The sequence below is a fragment of the Aphelocoma coerulescens genome, unplaced genomic scaffold (assembly GCF_041296385.1).
Source record: "Aphelocoma coerulescens isolate FSJ_1873_10779 unplaced genomic scaffold, UR_Acoe_1.0 HiC_scaffold_126, whole genome shotgun sequence".
NCBI lineage: Eukaryota > Metazoa > Chordata > Aves > Passeriformes > Corvidae > Aphelocoma > Aphelocoma coerulescens.
Window position 1 is genome coordinate 1,305 of NW_027183482.1, and position 17,476 is coordinate 18,780.

At 59.2% G+C, this 17,476-nt stretch overlaps 1 protein-coding gene across 1 annotated transcript; it reads left to right on the plus strand.

Annotated features, from left to right (window-relative positions):
• Window positions 1-7,941: 7,941 nt before the first annotated feature.
• On the plus strand, window positions 7,942-16,965 carry LOC138100668 (serine/threonine-protein kinase PAK 3-like). Its single transcript, XM_068998549.1, has 12 exons — window positions 7,942-8,033; window positions 11,344-11,381; window positions 11,739-11,956; window positions 12,745-12,892; window positions 13,576-13,639; window positions 14,231-14,279; window positions 14,578-14,690; window positions 14,947-15,064; window positions 15,814-15,913; window positions 16,195-16,391; window positions 16,484-16,621; window positions 16,864-16,965. Exons 1-12 carry the CDS (start codon window positions 7,942-7,944, stop codon window positions 16,963-16,965), a joined length of 1,377 nt encoding a protein of 458 aa, XP_068854650.1.
• The last annotated feature ends 511 nt before the right edge of the window (window positions 16,966-17,476 follow it).

Consider the following 17,476-nt stretch of genomic DNA (forward strand, 5'->3'; position numbering starts at 1 on the left):
GCACTGGGGTGCCAGAGGAGACAGAGAAGCTCCAGCTTAAGCCTAACTGGGCTGGGTGGCTGGGCTGGGAAGGGTGGCGAGGGTCAAGGGCATTCACAGAGCTCATCCTGCTCTGTGAAGAACGAGGAAAAGGAAGTGGGAAGCCAGCAGTGAGCAGAGCTGAGGCCTGGAGAGCAGCTCTGAATGACCCCCAAATCTCACCAGACCTCTGAGACATTGCTGTTCTTCAGCCAGTGACAACATGAGTCCCTAAACCTGGGGCTCACTCTTCCTCGTGGCCAGGGGCATCAAGGAAGGCTACAGTGCAATGGGGACTGCGGTGAGCTGGGAACTCACTGGGGGAAAGAGGGAGCACTTGTGGAGCAAAAGGCAGGTGGGGGAGAGAACTGCTCAGAGAAGAGCTGAGCTTCAGCTTGAGCAAGCTGAAAAATGGCATTGGGGGTCATCCCAGACTGATTTCATTTCAGAACTTATTGAACAAGTTTGTTATTGGGGGGGTGTCATATTTTCCCCCGGAGGTGCACACTCTGCAAACTTGAGCTGCACTGCCGAGCTACTCAAGCACGTCTCTGCTGCAGGTCACGGCGTTTCTTCTTTGGCTTCTCGTGGCCCCGGGGCTGAGCCGCAGCAGAGCCTTGGTGGAGCCCAGAGCAGCCTCAGCATCCACAGAGCCCGGCTGCAAGGAGAGAAAGCAGAAAGCACCCGTCAGCTGAAGGCTCCCGTCACCCTTGTCCCAGCCGCCCGCGGTGCCCAGGCCGTGCTGGCCGCGCTCAGGGCGCTGCCCAAAGCTGCCCAGCATTGCTGCCTCTGGCAGGAGAGCAGGAGGGCAGGACACGTGCCCAGCCTGCAGCCGGCCATGGCACAGCCACCTCCTCAGCAGCTGCCCAGAGCAGGATGCTGCTGCGCTTGCTGCCGTCTCCCAAAAGCCCTTATCCCAGCCATGCTGCGTGTGCTCAGGGATGTGCCTAAACTTTGCCATCAATTCTTTCCTTTGGAGGAGAGCAGGAGAGCAGGACATTGCCACCTGCTCAGCAGCTGCCAGTGCGGGATGCTCCTGAGCCCGCTGTTGTCTCCCAGCACTGCTATTCCCCCCGTGCTGCAGAGACGAGGATCCACCTGGAGAGAGCCGTCGTGGGAGCGAGAGCCGGCCCCAGGTGCTGTGCCAGCCCCTCCTGAAAGGGTGCTCCCCGCAGACCATCTGGTGCAGCACGATGCCCAGGGACCAGACGGTCGCTGCCTCGCCGTGGTACCAGCCTAACAGGGTCCATTCCGGGGGGCTGTAGGACGGTGTTCCTATGGAATAGAGGTGGAGTTCTTCAGGGGGACGCTGCCTGCTCCCAGAGCCTCGCCCCAGCATCCCTGGGCATGCGGGGGCCGCAGCAGCGGCACGCGGCGTGACCCGCTGCCCTCTTGCCAGCACCTGGGACTTGCGTACAAACTGGGGGTTGGAAAAGAAGCCGCTGGTGTCGCAAGAGGGCAGCGGAAGCCCTGGCAAGGCCCGAGCATTCCATGCAAAGGAAAAACCCACTTGGTGCTGGGGAAAAACCACGCTTTCATCCTCCCTGCCTGCACTGCCCCAGAAACCATTCTTAAGCCAAGGCAAGCACGGGCAGCAGAGCAGTCCGAGCCCTGTCTCGCCTGCACACCAAACGGGCTGGAGCACAGGTTCTGGGCCCCCCTCTCTGCTACTCCCACCCACGGGTGTTTCTGTGACGCTGGCTGCCCCAGCCCCAGCGCCAGTCCTGGGCAGAGTGGCTGGCGAAAGGCTGCCAGCAAGGCTGGAAAATAGCCCTTCAGCCAGCGCCGCTCAAAAGCAGCTCAGCTGAAGACTCCGGCTGCCATGACTGGCAGCAAAAGGGAGAATCCCCCCTGCCACAGCTGGCTTTGGGCTGTGAGATGTTGGGCCGTGAGATGTTGGGCTGTGAGATGCCGCTACCAGGAGCCTCCCCCTGCGTGGGCTCACCTGCAAAGCTGGTGTAGGCTGCGGCTTGCAGGTAGGTGCCACAGCCAAAGTCGATGAGTTTGGCCTGCCCGGTTGCCAGGTCAACCAGGATGTTCTCCGGTTTGATGTCCCGGTGCAGGACCCCGCAGCTGGTGCAGTGCCGCACGGCCTCCAGCACCTGGCGGAACAGGTGCCGCGCCACCTCCTCGCACAGGAAGCCCCGTGCCCAAATGAAGTGAAGGAGGTCCTGAGACCGCTCCGGGCGCTCCAGCACCATCACCACGTTGTTGGGGAGCTCCAGCCACTCGTGGAGCTGGACGATGCCAGGGAAGCCAGCGGACACCTTGTCCAGCAGCACGATCTCCAGTGGTGCTCGGGTGCCGTCGGGCTGTGGGAGGAGCACGGTGCTGTCAGCGGAGCTGATGCCGTGCCGGGGCTCGGGAAGCCCTCAGCCAGCCGGGGACGCTCTGCGCGCTCCGCTGGCCCCACGGCCGCTCTCCCTCGAAGTGTTCTGGCGGCTTCCACCCTGCCGGGCCTCGGCTCATCCCCGCCCGTCGCGCCCCGGCTTCTCCCGCTGCCCCTCGCTCACTCACCAGCTCGCCCCAATGGCCGATGCGGTTCCGCGGCACCCGTTTGATGGCCACCTGCAAGGCAAGGGGAGCAGCGGGCTGAGCTCGCCGCCCGCCGTGCCCAGCCCCATGCTCCTTCTCCTCCTCCTTTGCCCCCCGCCTCCTGCGCCCGCCGCCGGCCCCGCCACTCACCGGGGCGCCGTCCGAGAGCCGCGTGGCCGCGAAGACGCTGCCGAAGCCGCCGCGCCCCAGCAGCGAACCCAGCCGGTAGCGCTCCTTCAGGCCCTGCTGCGCCTTCCGTGCCCGCGAGACGCGGCCGTCAGCGCTCGGCCCGGGGCCAGGAACGGCCCCCGAGCGCCGCTCAACCGCCCCGGGCCGGCCATCCCCACATGGGGGCTCTTTTGGAGGGGCCACCGGCGGCTCGGGGCCGGCGGCCGCGCTCAAGAGCGGCGGAGCTCGGAGCGGGGAAGACGCTGCGGAGGCGGCGGGAGCGGCCGCGCCGCCTGTGTCCCCGGCGGGCCCCGGGAGGAGCCGAGGCCGGGACCGGGGCCGGGGCCGGGGCCGGGGTAGGGGTCGGGCCAGCCGGAGCCAGGGGCTGGCGATGCTGCCCAGGAGCCAGGCACTGATGCCCGCCCAGCAGCGCCACAGCCAGGACGGCGAGAGCCGGGCGGAGGCGGGACCGCGGCGGGACGCCCGGGGGCGGGGAGGGGGCAGCCCCGCCCGGGGCCGGGGGCGGGCCGGGGGCATGGCCCGGCCGGGCCTGGGGAGAGGGAGGCCGCGGGAGGGGGGGTTGGGGAACGAAAGGGAGAGCGGGAGAGGGTGCGAGACACTGGGAGAGGGAGAGGAGGAGCAGGAGAAGGGACGCAGAGGGTTCGTGGACTCGCTGCTTTTGTGCTGCTGCCGCTGCTGCCGCTGCTGCCGCTGCTGCCGCTGCTGCCGCTGCTGCCGCTGAAGCGCTGGGAGCGTTTGTCCGCGTGTCCGTGTGTCCGGTGCCCGTGTGTCCGTTCCCCCCCGCGCGCCCCACGGCCGAGCCCCGCGCGCCCCGGGGCAGCACGGGCCGCTCCGCTCCGGGGCCGAGGCGGAGTCCCGGAGCATCTCTTCCTCCCGCAGCCACACCAAACCCGCTCGGCCATTGGGAGCAGTTTTGCACACGTTTCCCTTTGAAGGGCTCCTCTCTACCCCCATTTCCAAGGAGTCTCCCTGGGGTTTTGGCACCTGCAGCGACAGGGCAGCGATTGGGCTTCAAAGTGCAAGAAAGACATGGAGGGGCTGGAGCACGTCCAGAGATGGGAATGGAGCTGGGGAAGGCTCTGGAGGAATTCTGAGGGGCAGCTGAGGGATCTGAGGGGGCTGAGCCTGGAGGAAAGGAGGCTCAGGGGGGACCTGGCTCTCTCCAAGTCCCTGACAGGAGGGGGCAGCCAGGAGGGGTGGGGCTCTGCTGCCAAGGGAAAGCACGAGAGGAAATGGGCTCGGGGGAACTCTTGGGGTGGATGGTGGGGAAATTCTCATCCTCCGTGTCTCGACAAAGGGGGAGGGGGGCAGGGGTGGGGCACGACCTAGGGACACGGGGGTGGTGACGCTGGGCTGGGGACACGGGAAAGGGCACGGGAAGCCAAAGCCCCGCTGAGCGCTGGCGCTGGGCTGGCACGGGGTGAGCCGGCAGCAGGGCCCCGCAGCCCTGAGGGACTCGCCCTGACGGCTGGGGAGTATTGATCCCGGTCTCTAAAAAATGAGACTCAGTAAAATATCATTAAAAGGTGCCTCCTTCTCCTTCTCCTCCTCCCCCATCCTTTCTCCTGCTCCCCCTAGGCCCAGCGCCCACCCTTGGCCCCCCGTTTTCCCAGCGCGGTCGCATCCCGCGGGAGGAGCCGGGATGGAGCCGGGATGGAGCCGGGAGAGGTCGGGCTGGGGCAGGGCTGGGCTCTGGGCCCGGCCTGGGCGCCCCCCACGCGCCCCCTCCTCAAATTCCCCTGGCGGGGGGCGCTGGGAGCGAGGGGGGGCGCAGGCGGGGTCCGGGTGGGGAGCGCTGAGCGCTGCGGGTCTGCCTGGCAACTGGTGAGTCACCAGCGCCGCGCGCTCTGATTGGCTGAAGGTTGTTCAACGCCTTCTCTGATTATCTGATACTCGCGGGGGATTTTGGTTGGTCGTTGGGGGCTGTGGGGCGGCTTAGGGGGGGGGTCTCTGCGCCTTTGGGGTTCGCTGGGTGCCGATTTGGGGTTCAGGTGCCTCCCAAGGGCCCCCCGGGGGGGGGGGGTGACACAGGGGTGACACACGGGGGTCCCCATTCTCGATCCATCCTGGGGCCGGTTCTGCCCCCTCCACTCTCGGTCCCCCCGCGGGATCCCCCAAAGTCCCTTCCCACTGTTTCCCAATAAACGGGACCGGGGCGAACTGGGAAGCCTTCCTGGAAACACTGGGAGCAGCCGGGCAGGGGCAGAGTGACAGCGGGGCTGGGGGGGACACACGACCCCCAAAATCAGCGCGGGGATGGAGCGGGGGGTCCCGGCCGGGCCCGAGGCCACGGGGAGGGGCTGCGGCCACCGGTGGCTCAGGAGCTCTGTGGGCAGAGCAAAGGGGGTGACACCGGGCTGGGGGGCCCCGGGGGACCTCAGAGCTCCGGGGGAGGGGGGACACGACCCCCGGGCCCCTCCCGTCACCTGCTTGCGCAGGTAGAAGCCGAGCCCCAGCGCCAGGAAGACAAAGCCCAACACGAAGCCCCCGATCCCCGTCAGCATCTTGGGGGGTGGAGGGGCAGCTTTGGGGGGGGGGGTGGACGGCAGAAGGATCCGGAAAACGGCGGCGGCTGACGGGAAGGGACCGGAATGGACTGGGACAGAATGGGATGGACTGGGACAGAATGGGATGGACTAGGACAGAATGGGACAGGAGGATACACTGGCACCAGGATCAGGACTGGACAGGGCCAGATTTGGAGCACCAGGGATTATACTGGGATATATTGGGACCACACTGAGGGTTACTGGGAACATACTGAGGCCCAATGGGTGCTGCTGGGATATACTGGGAGTGATTTGCATCATACTGGGAATGACTGGGATTGTACTGGGAGTGACTGGAACCACAGTGGTGGTGAAAGGGCACAATTGGAAAGATGCAGGGGGCAATTGGGATCATCCTGGGAGCAGCTGGTCCATACTGGGGTCATAGTGGGATCATAGTGGGAGTGACAGGGTCATGTTGCAGTGACTGGCATAGTGCTGGGAGTATCTGGGAGTGACTGGGATCATACTGGGGGTGACAGGGATCAAACCAGACTCATACTGGGAAGTTACCTGGAATCATCCTGGGGGTGACTGGACTCATACTGGGATCATGCTTTGAGCAACTGGGTCCATGATGGGGCAAAAGGCATCATAGAGGGACTGAATGGGAGTGGCTGGGTTCATACTGGAAGTGACTGGGGCTGTACCTTACTCCTACTGGGAGGGACTGAGAGTGAAAGGAACCATACAGGACATGACTGGGAACAACTGGGACCATGTTGGGGGCAAGTGGGATCTTCTTGGGAATGACTGGGAACATAAAAGCTTGAGTGGAGTTTTTATCCCGTGGCATTCCTGGGGAGCAGCGGCAGCTCCGTGCCCCCAGCCCGGGGGGTGGGAGCAGGGGAACCGGTGGCAGCATCTTCGGGGCACAGCCGAGGGCTGGGGGGCTCCTCCCCCAATTCATTTTCTCTGCCCAATTCAAATCATCCCCTCCCATTCAAATCCCCTCCGTTCACATTTTCTCCCCACCATTAAAGTTTCCTTGCCCCAGTTCAACTTTTCTCCCCAATTAAGCCCTGAGGCCCCACCCCATCCCCGGCTCCTCCCAGCAGGATCCGGCCGGGACTTTCTGGAAACAGCAGCGGAAAGAGTTCAAAAATTCCTCATTACTTCCATCGATTTCCTTGGTTTCCGGGGCATTTTCCTGCGGCTGCTCCGGGCCAAGGCTGAGGGGTCCCCTCGGGCTCCAGCCCCTTTCCAGACCCTTTTTCCAGCTCCTTTCCTCAGCTGACCCAAAGCTGCGGATTTTGGGGAGCGGGAAGAGTCGCTCTGCTCGGGGGTCCCCGCAGTGCCCCAGGGAGGCCCCGAGGCCGCAGCGTGGTTCCCTCCGGCCCCTTGGAGTGTTTGGAATCTCCAACTCTCAGCAATCGCTGTCCGTGGCATTCAATTCCCCCTGCAGGGTTTTCCCCCAGACCGGCTTTCTTTCCAGAGGGTTTTGTGGTTTCGCTTTGAGCTGGGGCCTGAGGGCACCGGAGCGGCCGCGGGTGCCGGGGCAGGAAGGGCTGAGGGACAGCAGTGCCCCACAAACCTCCGGGAGGGGGACAAGGGCTGGAGGGGGCAAAGAGAGAATAAACACAAGATTTTAGAAAAAGAAAAAAATCCAGTAAAATATAGATGATATCTAAAATATAATAAAAAGAACTGAATAAAGAAAGTAACAGCAGAGCTTCTTCTCCTGGGACTTTGGGTTCCTTGTCCAAGCTCCGAGCTGGGTGTGAGCCAGAAACCAGTGCCTGGGAGAGCCATTGCTGCTTGAAGGGCTTCCTATGGCCAGAACTAAAGTGTCGAGTATCAAGGAACAGCTTGAGGTTACAGAAGCGCCAGCGCTCCCGTTGGATTCCCTCGTTTGAAGCTGAAAGCGGAGCTCCATCTGTGACTCTGCTTTGTAAGGATTGAATGTAAAACTCCAGAGCAATCCCCGTTTCCCTCCCTCCTCTGGCCAGCGGCGCACGGAGAAGGGATGGGAGTTTCGGTGAGTCCGTGCTTCCCCCGGAGGGACAGGAATCCTTGCCGTGTCCAGCGGGGGTCCCTCCCCAGCCGTGCGGTCACTCCCCGGCCCGGCCCTGAGGCGCGGGGCAGTCGCGGGGCAGCCGCGCTCCGGCCCCGTCAGCAGCAGCGCCGCTTCGTGCCGGGCAGGAGCGGCAGAAGGAGCCGGGCGGCGGCGGGGGCTGAATCCCGGCAGGAGGAGGAGGAAGAGGAAGAAGAAGAAGGGGCCAGGTCGGCCTGCGGTGTCCGATGGCCAGGGAGCAGCGGGGAGGCCTCGGGGAGCGGCGGCGGGCGGGGCTCTGTTGGAGCCGCCCCGAGGGGTTTGTGCCACGCCGGGTCCCTGAAGGAGTCGCTCCGCGGCACGGGTGGGCTGGGAACATAAGGAAATGAAGAGAAGAGAAGAGAAGAGAAGAGAAGAGAAGAGAAGAGAAGAGAAGAGAAGAGAAGAGAAGAGAAGAGAAGAGAAGAGAAGAGAAGAGAAGAGAAGAGAAGAGAAGAGAAGAGAAGAGAAGAGAAGAGAAGAGAAGAGAAGAGAAGAGCCGCACCGAGACGCGTCTCCCCCGCCCGCGTCTGAAGGAGCTGCACCGAGGGACGGGCGGAGGTTGAGTAGATTAAAATACAGAGAACAGAGTAAAAGAGAATAAAAAACTGCACCGGGATGTCCGCGGCGCCCGGTGTCACTGACGAGCCGCACGGCGGGACGGGCGCTGTCGGGTGTGGCCAGAAGGGCAGTGCCGAGGAGGGTGAGAGGTGAGAATAGAAAAAAACAGTAGGGAGAATAGAATAAAATGCAATAAAAGACCCACACCAGGGAATCTCCGCAGCCCCGTGTCACTGAAGAGTTGCACCGAGAGAGCGGCGAGAGGTGACGGTGGTGAAAAGTGGAGTATTGCTGATGTAGGGAAGCTGAGAATTATCCTGGAGCTAGAAATGGACCAATCGTCATCCTGATGATTAAGCTATGAAAGAAAAAGCTGGGACTCAGCAGAACTGGACCAGGCATGAGCTGTCAGCCTGAACAGGTCACCAGGAGGACAGAATGATGAAGATGAAGATGAAGATGAAGATGAAGATGAAGAAGTAGCTGGAAGACCCTTGGTTTCAGCCCTTGGTTTCAGCAGGACTGGCAATAAAAGGCTGTAAAACCTTCAGAACCCTGGAAGATTCCCTTCCTTGCCACACTGGGCCTAAGCTGGACAGCGCCTTCGAAGCCGTGCGCTCTGGACGGGCTGTCCTGTTCATGGCTTTGCGCTGCTTCCCAGCGGCCCAAGGCTCTCCCCCCTCACAGAGGGGCCCTGCCCCGCCCCACGCGCCCCGTGGCCGCTCCCGCTCCGCCCGCCCTGCGGAGATGTTGCCCCCCCACCCGCCCCCCGTGCCCTGGCATCCCCCAGCGCCAGCCGCCCCTCAGGGAGGGGCAGGAGGAGGGAGCAGGCCCAGCTTGTTCCCCTTTCCTGGCGGTCACGTGGCATCCAAGAGCCAAGGAGGGCTGAAATGGCACGTCCCCCAAACGCTTCCCTCTCTGGTCCTTTTGGGGCACTAACGCGCTCTGCTCAAGGGAGTCCGAGGGCCTACGCTCGGCTTTCCCTGCTAAGGCCTCATTCTTCCTTCTGTAAGCTCTATAACTGGCTGGTTGACGTTAGCTCTCTAGGAGATGGGGAAAACGAGACGCTTTCAAATTGGGAGAATTACCCTGGTAAATTACTGCAGTTTTTCAGCAACAGAATTTCAAGGTGCAGCTGGGCCTTTCAGCCATTGCATCGATTTTCAAATGGCACCCGCAGCATCCGACGTGTGAAGAGCCCAGTGTGAAGCTCCTCAAAGACACTGCAGCAGTTGTCCCCCAGCAGACAGGACGTGTCTGTGCTGAGTCACCAGAAAAGAGAGCTAAGCCCGGAGTCATTCGTGCATGGGCAAGCAGAGTTGGTTTCCAGAAGAGTTGCATGCACTCGTTTCCCTCTCCCACTCAGTACTTGCTCTCCTCTTTCAAGCTGGCTCCTGCCTTTAACTGGAGCTTTTGACAGAGAAGGGAATGACTGCATCTCATTTTCTTTGGGATGTGGCTATCCAAATGTCTGCAAGGAATCTTACAGGGAGCATGGAGCCTGGGCAAACATCTGTGAGGCTGCAGCTTTTGACTGCTTGAAACGGGCCTTCTTTGGGCTCGGCACCTGCAGGCCACCGCAGAGCGGTAGCCGCAGGCTGCTGCCAGAGCTGCAACACAACAAAACTGTGGCAGCCCGAGAATCAGCGCGCAGCTCTTCTGCATGTTGTCCGACGTTAAGGTGCCAAAGAAAGAGCAAGCAGGAAGAGAGGAGCTTTGTGTCAGGAGACAAGCCAACACCTCCCTGCCAGAAAGGGAGGTCAGGCTCCAAAGTGAGTCCAAGCAAAGGTCAGCATGCACCTACGTGCTCAAGAGGCAACTGCGCACTGCAGTACTCCTGGAAACTGATTTCCTTGGCTTCTTTTGTCCCCTAAATGTCATCAAAGCAGTTAGGGCTTTCAGAAGCAACAAAGATGCCAGCAGGAACAAGCACACTTGCTTTTAGTCAAAGCCTTGGGGAGGAAAAGCCACGTTTGCTTGGATTTCTTGGGGGCCTGCTGGATCGGTGCATTTTCGGAGTTACCCCGGGATGCCTTGAGCACTGGCTTATGGACGGTAAGGATTTTTTCTCCTGCTTTATGACTGAGGAGATCTTCCCAGGCTTTTCTTTTGCGTCAGCTGTACAGAAGATTTCGGTTGCCGGGCGTAACTACGCCAACAGAGCCAGAGCGGCTGCTATTGTGACGTCAAGGGAGCCGGGCCGCATCACAGTGCTGTCAGCGCGACGTTGTCCCGGCGCGCGCGAGGCCTCCTTGTCCAGAGCAGCTCTTTGGCTCGCTCGCTGCAGGAGGACCCTCGTGACTGAGGCGTTCTCAGCAGACGGCCTGCACCCCGAGAGGAGTCTTGGTTTTTCCCCCGGGTGGCATTCAGTGTGCAAACCCGCACAGCACTGCTAGAATGATCGGGCAAGTCTGTGCCGCGGTTTGCACGGTTTTTTCTGTGGCGTATTCCGGCTACTTCCTGACCCACCTGACTCGTAAGTAAAGGTTTATCCTGGGGGTAGCCATCACACGGCTTTTGCTTCACTTTGCTCTTGATGCTCGTTTGTAGTGATGAAGCAGATTTGGGAGCAAAAGTGCCATTAAGGTGCCGCTCCTTTGCTAAAGCTCCTGCCAACAGCATCAGCTAAAAAGGGGGTGTCTGCACTCGCTGGCGGCTGGAGAGTATTTGCAACGTAACCTGCAGGGGTTGCGTTCCCTCCACGGGAGAGCGCGTGGCATTGGACACTGTCATTTCCTCAGCTTGCTGCTTCAGCCGAGACAACTGCAAATTGCAGGCTGGCAGGGAGCCTCACAAGTACTTCTAAAACTTGCCCAGGAGTGAGGGAAAGCACTTTCTTGCTCCAAATCCTGCCATTAGAGGCCTTGGCTCTCTGCTATGACCCTTGACGGTGTGCCAAGAGAGCAATTCCCTTGGCAATGAAGTGCAAGCTCCTAACTGCTTAGGCTTTGCTCCTGAACCCAGGAGCTGTTCCTGGGCTGCTTTAGAAGAGAACCGCCACAGCTATGGGGCCCTTTGTGGAAGCTTTCCTGGGGGATCATTTGCAGCAAATGGATGGGAATTAGTGCATGCAATTTATTTAAAAAACAAACAAACAAACAAAAACCAAATTAAAAACAACCCAACAACAACAACAACAACAAAAAACCAGAAAAGAAAGGTTGCAGAAAAGAGAAGAGGAAAAAGCTGCTTGAGCTGTTGGGCAGAACAGAAGCTCTGACTTAAAGGCCACTTGGCATTTCTGTGATCGTGTTTCTGTTTCTTCAGCGACAAAAGTAGAGAGAGCCTAGTATAGTGTCCTTGTTGTTCTCTTGCTTGCAGTGGGAAAATCTTGTGTTGCTCCTGGAGGGATGTTGGGAAAGGAAAATGCTCTCTGTTGGGACTGACTTGTCCTGTGGGACTCCCCAGCACAGGCACTTTTCTAACGGCATCTGGTTCCTTTTGCCTTGCTCTCTGCAGGTCACCTCACACGCGGATGGAGACAAGCCCGTCCTTTGGTGAGTGGCAAAGGAACCTCTGACCTTGCTGGCATGTAAGAATTGTGCGGCAAGCTGTGAGCTTGGCCTGTTGTGGTAGAGTGTAGAGTGCCAGCCTGGGAGGCGGAAAGAAAGGCCAAGTCGGTGTTGGCATCAGCAGCAGCAAAGGGAGCACTGGCTCTTTCCTAATTTTCCATTGAAGAGCCTTTCAAGAGATGAAAGGCAAGTGTGGCAGGCCAAAGGTGTCTTGCTGATTCTAGCCAGGGTGGAGGATCAAATGCACAGCAAGACGGAGCACCACCTAATTTGCCCACCTTAAGAGGGTGAATTTCACGACTCAGAATCCCACTTTGATCAAAGTTTCTGATTTCCCCTTAGTCTGGGTGAAAAGAAAGCAGCTTACGGAGCTGACAAGAAAGCAGCTCCTAAAGGACTGGCTGCTCCCTGTCCCTCTCACTGCTGTCTGTCTGCAGGGCTCACCAGCAGGGTCAGCAGCTCCTCTGGCTCCCTCTCTTGCTGAGGAAGATGCGGAAGAGGAGCCAAATGACAAGAAGCCTCCAGCTGGTGTCCATCCACGGCCTGAACGTGCAGAGCCAGTAAGTGGCGCCTGTGGTTGGCACTGCCTTTGGTGGAGGGCCGAGCTTCAAGTTTCTGACGAGCCAGCCCTTGCCGCTCGTGCCTGAAGATGCTGGGGGCTGTGTGCCTGCCATGACGTAGTGCTGCTTCAGCCAGGCCAGGCACCCCTGGCAAATGGCTTCTGAACTTTCCCATTTGAGCGCCATTTTGCTGGGACGCTGAGAGGGCCTGAGAATGTCTTTGGGATCAGACGAGAGGCAGCATTGTGCCTTTCAATTGTTGCCAGCGTAGAAGTGAGCCCCTCGGTGCACGGTGTCCGTGCAGGCTCCCCGTGGTCAGTGGACAGAGACGGTCCAAAGACTCAGTTGAGAGCCTTGCAGGATACTTAGGAGACACTGGCCCCTGGGAGGGACCAATTAGCTTCAGGCACAACGTAGAGCAGACTGGCCTTCTGGTCAGACGCTACCATGCCCACTCGAGGGTGACTTCATTGCCCAGGGGAACACAGCAGGAGGAAAGCAACAAGGCTCTGGGGCCCTGCTCCCACCTCTTGCTGGATCTTTGCAAGCTCGTCAATACCTTGTTGCAGTGGTCTTGCAGAAAATCGATAAAATGTAGCATGAACCTGGCCATGTGCTGCTGTATCACAGCAGCCTTTGGGCTTTGCCCGTTGCCTTTGAGAAGGGGACATGCAAAACCCCCCCAGCCAAAGAGGCCTGGCGGTGGCTGACAGCCTTCCTTTTGCCGTGTGCTCTGCAGGGCATCTGTGCCAGCCGCCTTTCTGACGGGCAATCCTTTCTTGTCCCAGCTCTCTCTTGACGCGCGCTCTGCCGTCCAACGTGCCGCTTCACCGGCGCGCTCTGCAGCAGCCAGCACTCCCCCACGTGCCAGCACTTCGTCCAGCAGCCCAGCCCAGCAGCCGGAGATGAGAGAGGAGCAGAGCCTGAAGAGACTGAGTACGTCTGGTGTATTTCTGGTCTGCCAGAGCGGTGTGTTTTCTGCGGGTCTCTGAAGTTCCTCCTCGCTTTAGTGTCACAGAGGCATTTAGGCCTCCCTCCAAGAACCTGTTGCTGTGCTTTGAGGCAGCAAGAGAGCGCTCGGCGTGTTCCCGCTGCCTCTGAGGGCAGCTGGCACTGGCTTGACTTTTCCTGGGCTGCCCTCTGTGCCAAAGACAAAAGCAGAGATTGTTTCTGTTGAGCAGAAGGCTGGCACCTAGCGGGTGACTGGGCCCCAGGGAGCTCTCGGGCCCCAGCTCTTCTCTGGCTGCCCTTTTTACGACTGTTCTCGCTCCTCCTCTCACTGCTGCACACTGTTCTCCTAAGTGGCCCTGCCGGTGACGGCAGGTGCCACTGCAGAGGCCGCGGAGGCCCTTCCTTAACTCGGAGGGCCCAGTTCCTAAAGGCCCTTCGTTCTGGCTTATCACATGAGCTGCTGTGCTTGAGAGCCGTGAAGTCCTTCTTGGAAAGGCCAGCTGCTGAAAGGCGGAGAAGATGGCCCTCCCGCTCGCTGTTCTCAGCGGCTGGAAGCCAAGTGACTGCAATGGGCACAGAGCTCCCGACAGTGGGGCTGCATCTTGGATCGTCTGGGGAGCGGCATCTCCCTTTGAAAGTGAGCACCTTGCACTGCTTTTGTCTTTCAGGGAGCATTGTGAGTCTGGGCGAGCCGAGGAGGAAATACTCGGCGTTTGAAGAACTCGGACGAGGGTAAGTCTGACGCCTGCTCCTTACGCAAAACCACGGGCCCGGTCATTTGGCCGGTGCAGCGTCAAGCGTGAAGTCAGGCAAGCTGCGAACACGGTCAGACTCCGGCTTTACCTTCCTGCCACCTCTCAGGACTGCTCAGTCAGAGCAGTCAGAAGGCATCATCAAAGACAACCTGGTGCTGGCAAGGTCTGCCTTGCTTGCAGCAAGGAGCAGGGCCTGGAAGATGTCCCGCCCCTGCCGGCCTACCAGAGCACCTTGTCACCCGAGAGCTGGCAGATAACACTTCTCAAAGGCAGAGTTTTCCAAGTTCTTCTCCAGTTTTTCCAAAGGGTCCCCCTTAGGCTGGGAACGGAAGCAATCGGGCGTGTGCCTTGGAGATTTGTAGCAGCCCTTGGTGTTCACACTGGGCCTCAGTTTTCTCCTGGACACCCTGCGTGGCAGAGGGCTGCTGGGCTCTTGTGCTATTGGCGGGGGAGGCGCTGCAGCCAGGCGTTTTCCAAATGCTCCAGGCAGCCTGGGGAGATCTCCCGCCTAGGCTGGCTTTCACCGCCAGGGACTAAAGGGCTTTTTCTGCTGCCGTTTTCTTTCTAGGGGTTTTGGAGCTGTTTATAAAGCCCTCGACGCCAGCACAGGACAACAGGTAAAGTGTCAATGCCCCCAGCAGATTTTGCAGCTCTGGAGCGCTTTCGCCGCGGCTGCGAGCCTTGGCTGGAGCTTTGGGTGGCCGCTCCATCTCTGCGGCAGAGGCTGCTCCTCTGAAGCACAGCCTAGGCTCAGCAGCCTGCAGACGGCATTTGGGACGGGCTTCGGTCCTTCTCCTAAGCTCTGCCCTTTGGCACAGCTGGGCTGCGTCATTGCACAAGCACTCGCTGCGTGTTCCTGGGGATCTCGTGCGACGAGCGGCTTCTCAAGTCAACGGTCTCTCAATGTCCTTTTAGGTGGCCATCAAGAAAATGGCTCTTCAAGAGGAGATGTCCGAGGAGCTGGCTGTCAATGAAATCGTGGCCATGAGGGACAGTAGGAACCCCAATATTGTGTCCTACTTAGACAGGTGGGGCTATTCTCATGTCAGTGTTCCTTTAGGATACTGCAAGCCCAAAGTGGCAAACCCCTTTGGTCACTGGCAGAAAATGGAGCTGTTTAGGATTTCTCTCCTCCAGTGCGTGGGAGGAGGTTGCACTTGGTCTGCAAGAATCTCCTCTGGCAAATGCAGCTTGGAGAGCACTTCCAGAAAGCTGGGTCAGCCCCTCGGGTGACTGGGCTGTGCCCAGGTCCTCTCTCTCCATGCCGGGCTTTTCTTCTTTCAGCTACCTGGTCGATGGAGAGCTCTGGCTGGCGATGGAGTTCATGGACGGCGGCACGTTGTATGATGTAGTCGGGGCAGTGTACCTCGAGGAAGGACAGATAGGCGCTGTCTGTCGGGAGGTGAGGGATGCCGCTTGTGCTTCCCCTGGCCTGTTGGCCCTTGTCAACTGGTGGTTAAGAACAGCAGAGATTTCTTGCTCACGGCCTTGCTTTGCTGTTGCTGTCACGACACGCAGAAGAAAGAACATCTGAAGCCAACTGCCTGCCAGTGTCCCCGCACTTCCTAGGCTCCGTTCTCGCACTCTTACGTGCTGCCGTTGTGCTGGGGCGCTCGCGCTCGCTGGCTCGCTGGCTCGCTCGCTGTGTCGCACTTGTTTCCTCTTGCCAGCTTTGCCTCTCAACGTTTGCCTGGAGCCTGTCTGTGTGTCCTGCATTCCTTGCCGCTCCAAGCCTGAACGCTGGTGGCAGAATTTCAAGCTAAGGGCAAAGGAGATGTCCTCAGCTTCAAAGGATAGCATTGCAGCCCAGATGGCGTTGGATTCTGGAACAGGTCTAACGTGCTGCTTCCTCCTCTGCTGCCACAAGGCTACCAAGAAAATCTTTGCCATGCCGCCCCCCAGCCAAAGGGCACGCGCTACGTACCGAAGGGAGGAGGGGCTTTTGGAAGCTCAGATGTGCCTTTGCTTGGAAAGATAGAACACGCGTAAGAGTGTTGAAGCAGCAAGCTCTTCCTCTTGACAGCACTAGGATGCTGCGCCCTGGCTCCCAATTCCCTGAGAAAGCTGTCACTCTCGTCCAGCCCGTTCCTTTCTTGCGGGATGAAATCAGGTCCTGAACCTTCACCCTTCCCTTTCTCCTCTCTCTCTCAGTGCCTGCAAGGACTGCATTTCCTTCATTCCCGCCGAGTCATCCACAGAGACGTCAAAAGCTGCAACATTCTTGTGAGCACGGACGGATCTGTCAAACTGGGTGGGTATCCTTGGTCCGGCGCAGCGTTCCCGGGATGCGCTCTGGGGCTGCTCTGGGGTAACTGCCAGTTCTCCAGAAGCATTGCTTGGCCAGTGCGCCAAACCTGAGGGCGTTTTTGAAGAGGCCAATGCCTTGTTTCCCTGGCTACAGCCCCGCGGAAGCAGAGCACTGCTGCTTTTCCAGCTAGATTCACCGTGGCCTTGTCAGGCTTTGAGCGGGCAATTCTTTGGCTGGGTTTGCCAGTTGTAGCTGGCTTTGACAGGGTTTGTTTTTCTCCGCAGCTGACTTTGGCCTCTGTGCTCAGCTCACCCCTGAGCACGACAAGTGCAGCTCCAGCGTCGGCACTCCCAGCTGGATGGCGCCAGAAGTCGTGAGAGGAGAAGCCTACGGCCCCAAAGTGGACATCTGGTCACTGGGGATCGTGGGGCTGGAAATGGTGGAAGGGGAAGCTCCTTACCAGAGGGAACCCCGTCTCAGGGTAAGGTGCAGCTTCAAAGTGTGGCTCTGTGCAGAGAGAGCTGTTGTGGCTAGGAAAGGAGCAGGTAGAGTGTCCGCTTCCCTTTTTGGTAGGTTTTTGAACTGATAGAAAGGAACGGGGCCCCAAAACTGCAAAACCCCAGGCACCACTCGGCTCTCCTGCGCGACTTTCTCCGCTGCTGCCTGCAGACAGACGAGGACAGGCGCTGGTCTGCCCAGGAACTCCTGAAGGTAAGAAAAAGCAAAGCGGCAAAAAGCCCTGCGAGCTGTGGACACCTGCATGAAGGGCCGAAGAGGACTGTGGGCCACGTGGGCCTGGGCGAGACAGGTCCGGGAGCGGAAGGCGGAGGGGCAGATGGTGCCCTCGGTCCTCTTTGCGCGTCTTCCTGGTAGCAGAGGAGCCCTGCTTGAGCCTGTTGGACGTGATCTTGGGAAGTCATGGTTCCTTTTGGTTGTGTTTTTCCTTTGGGCAGCATCCATTTGTGACCTCAGGCGATCCTGCCTCCAGCCTGGCTGCTCTGATCATCTCAGCCAAGCAAGTGCAGGAAGATTGGAGAGGAGACGCTTGCGCCTGAGGAGGCCTTGGTGCCCCGCCAGCCCAGAGGAGTGAAGAGGGGATGTACCGTATTTAAGATAAGATTCGGCCATCCCCTGAGTTTTATAATTTAGCTGTTCCATAGTTAGGAAGTTTATGGTTTTGAGATTTTCTTAGCTTAGCTGGTTTTCGTTAGGACTCCAGTCCCCAGAAAGTTTCATTAAAGGAGCATTGTTTAGCTAAGAGTAGAGTATTGCTGATGTAGGGAAGCTGAGAACTATCCTGGAGCTAGAAATGGACCAATCGTCATCCTGATGATTAAGCTATGAAAGAAAAAGCTGGGACTCAGCAGAACTGGACCAGGCATGAGCTGTCAGCCTGAACAGGTCACCAGGAGGACAGAATGATGAAGATGAAGATGAAGATGAAGATGAAGATGAAGATGAAGAAGTAGCTGGAAGACCCTTGGTTTCAGCCCTTGGTTTCAGCAGGACTGGCAATAAAAGGCTGTAAAACCTTCAGAACCCTGGAAGATTCCCTTCCTTGCCACA

Coding starts and splice junctions, on each gene's coding strand:
- LOC138100668 (XM_068998549.1), top strand. CDS start 7,942: ATGTCCGCGGCGCCCGGTGTCACTGACGAGCCGCACGGCGGGACGGGC. Junction 11,957..12,744: donor GGCCTGAACGTGCAGAGCCA/GTAAGTGGCGCC, acceptor TTCTTGTCCCAG/CTCTCTCTTGACGCGCGCTC. Junction 16,622..16,863: donor CTGCCCAGGAACTCCTGAAG/GTAAGAAAAAGC, acceptor TCCTTTGGGCAG/CATCCATTTGTGACCTCAGG.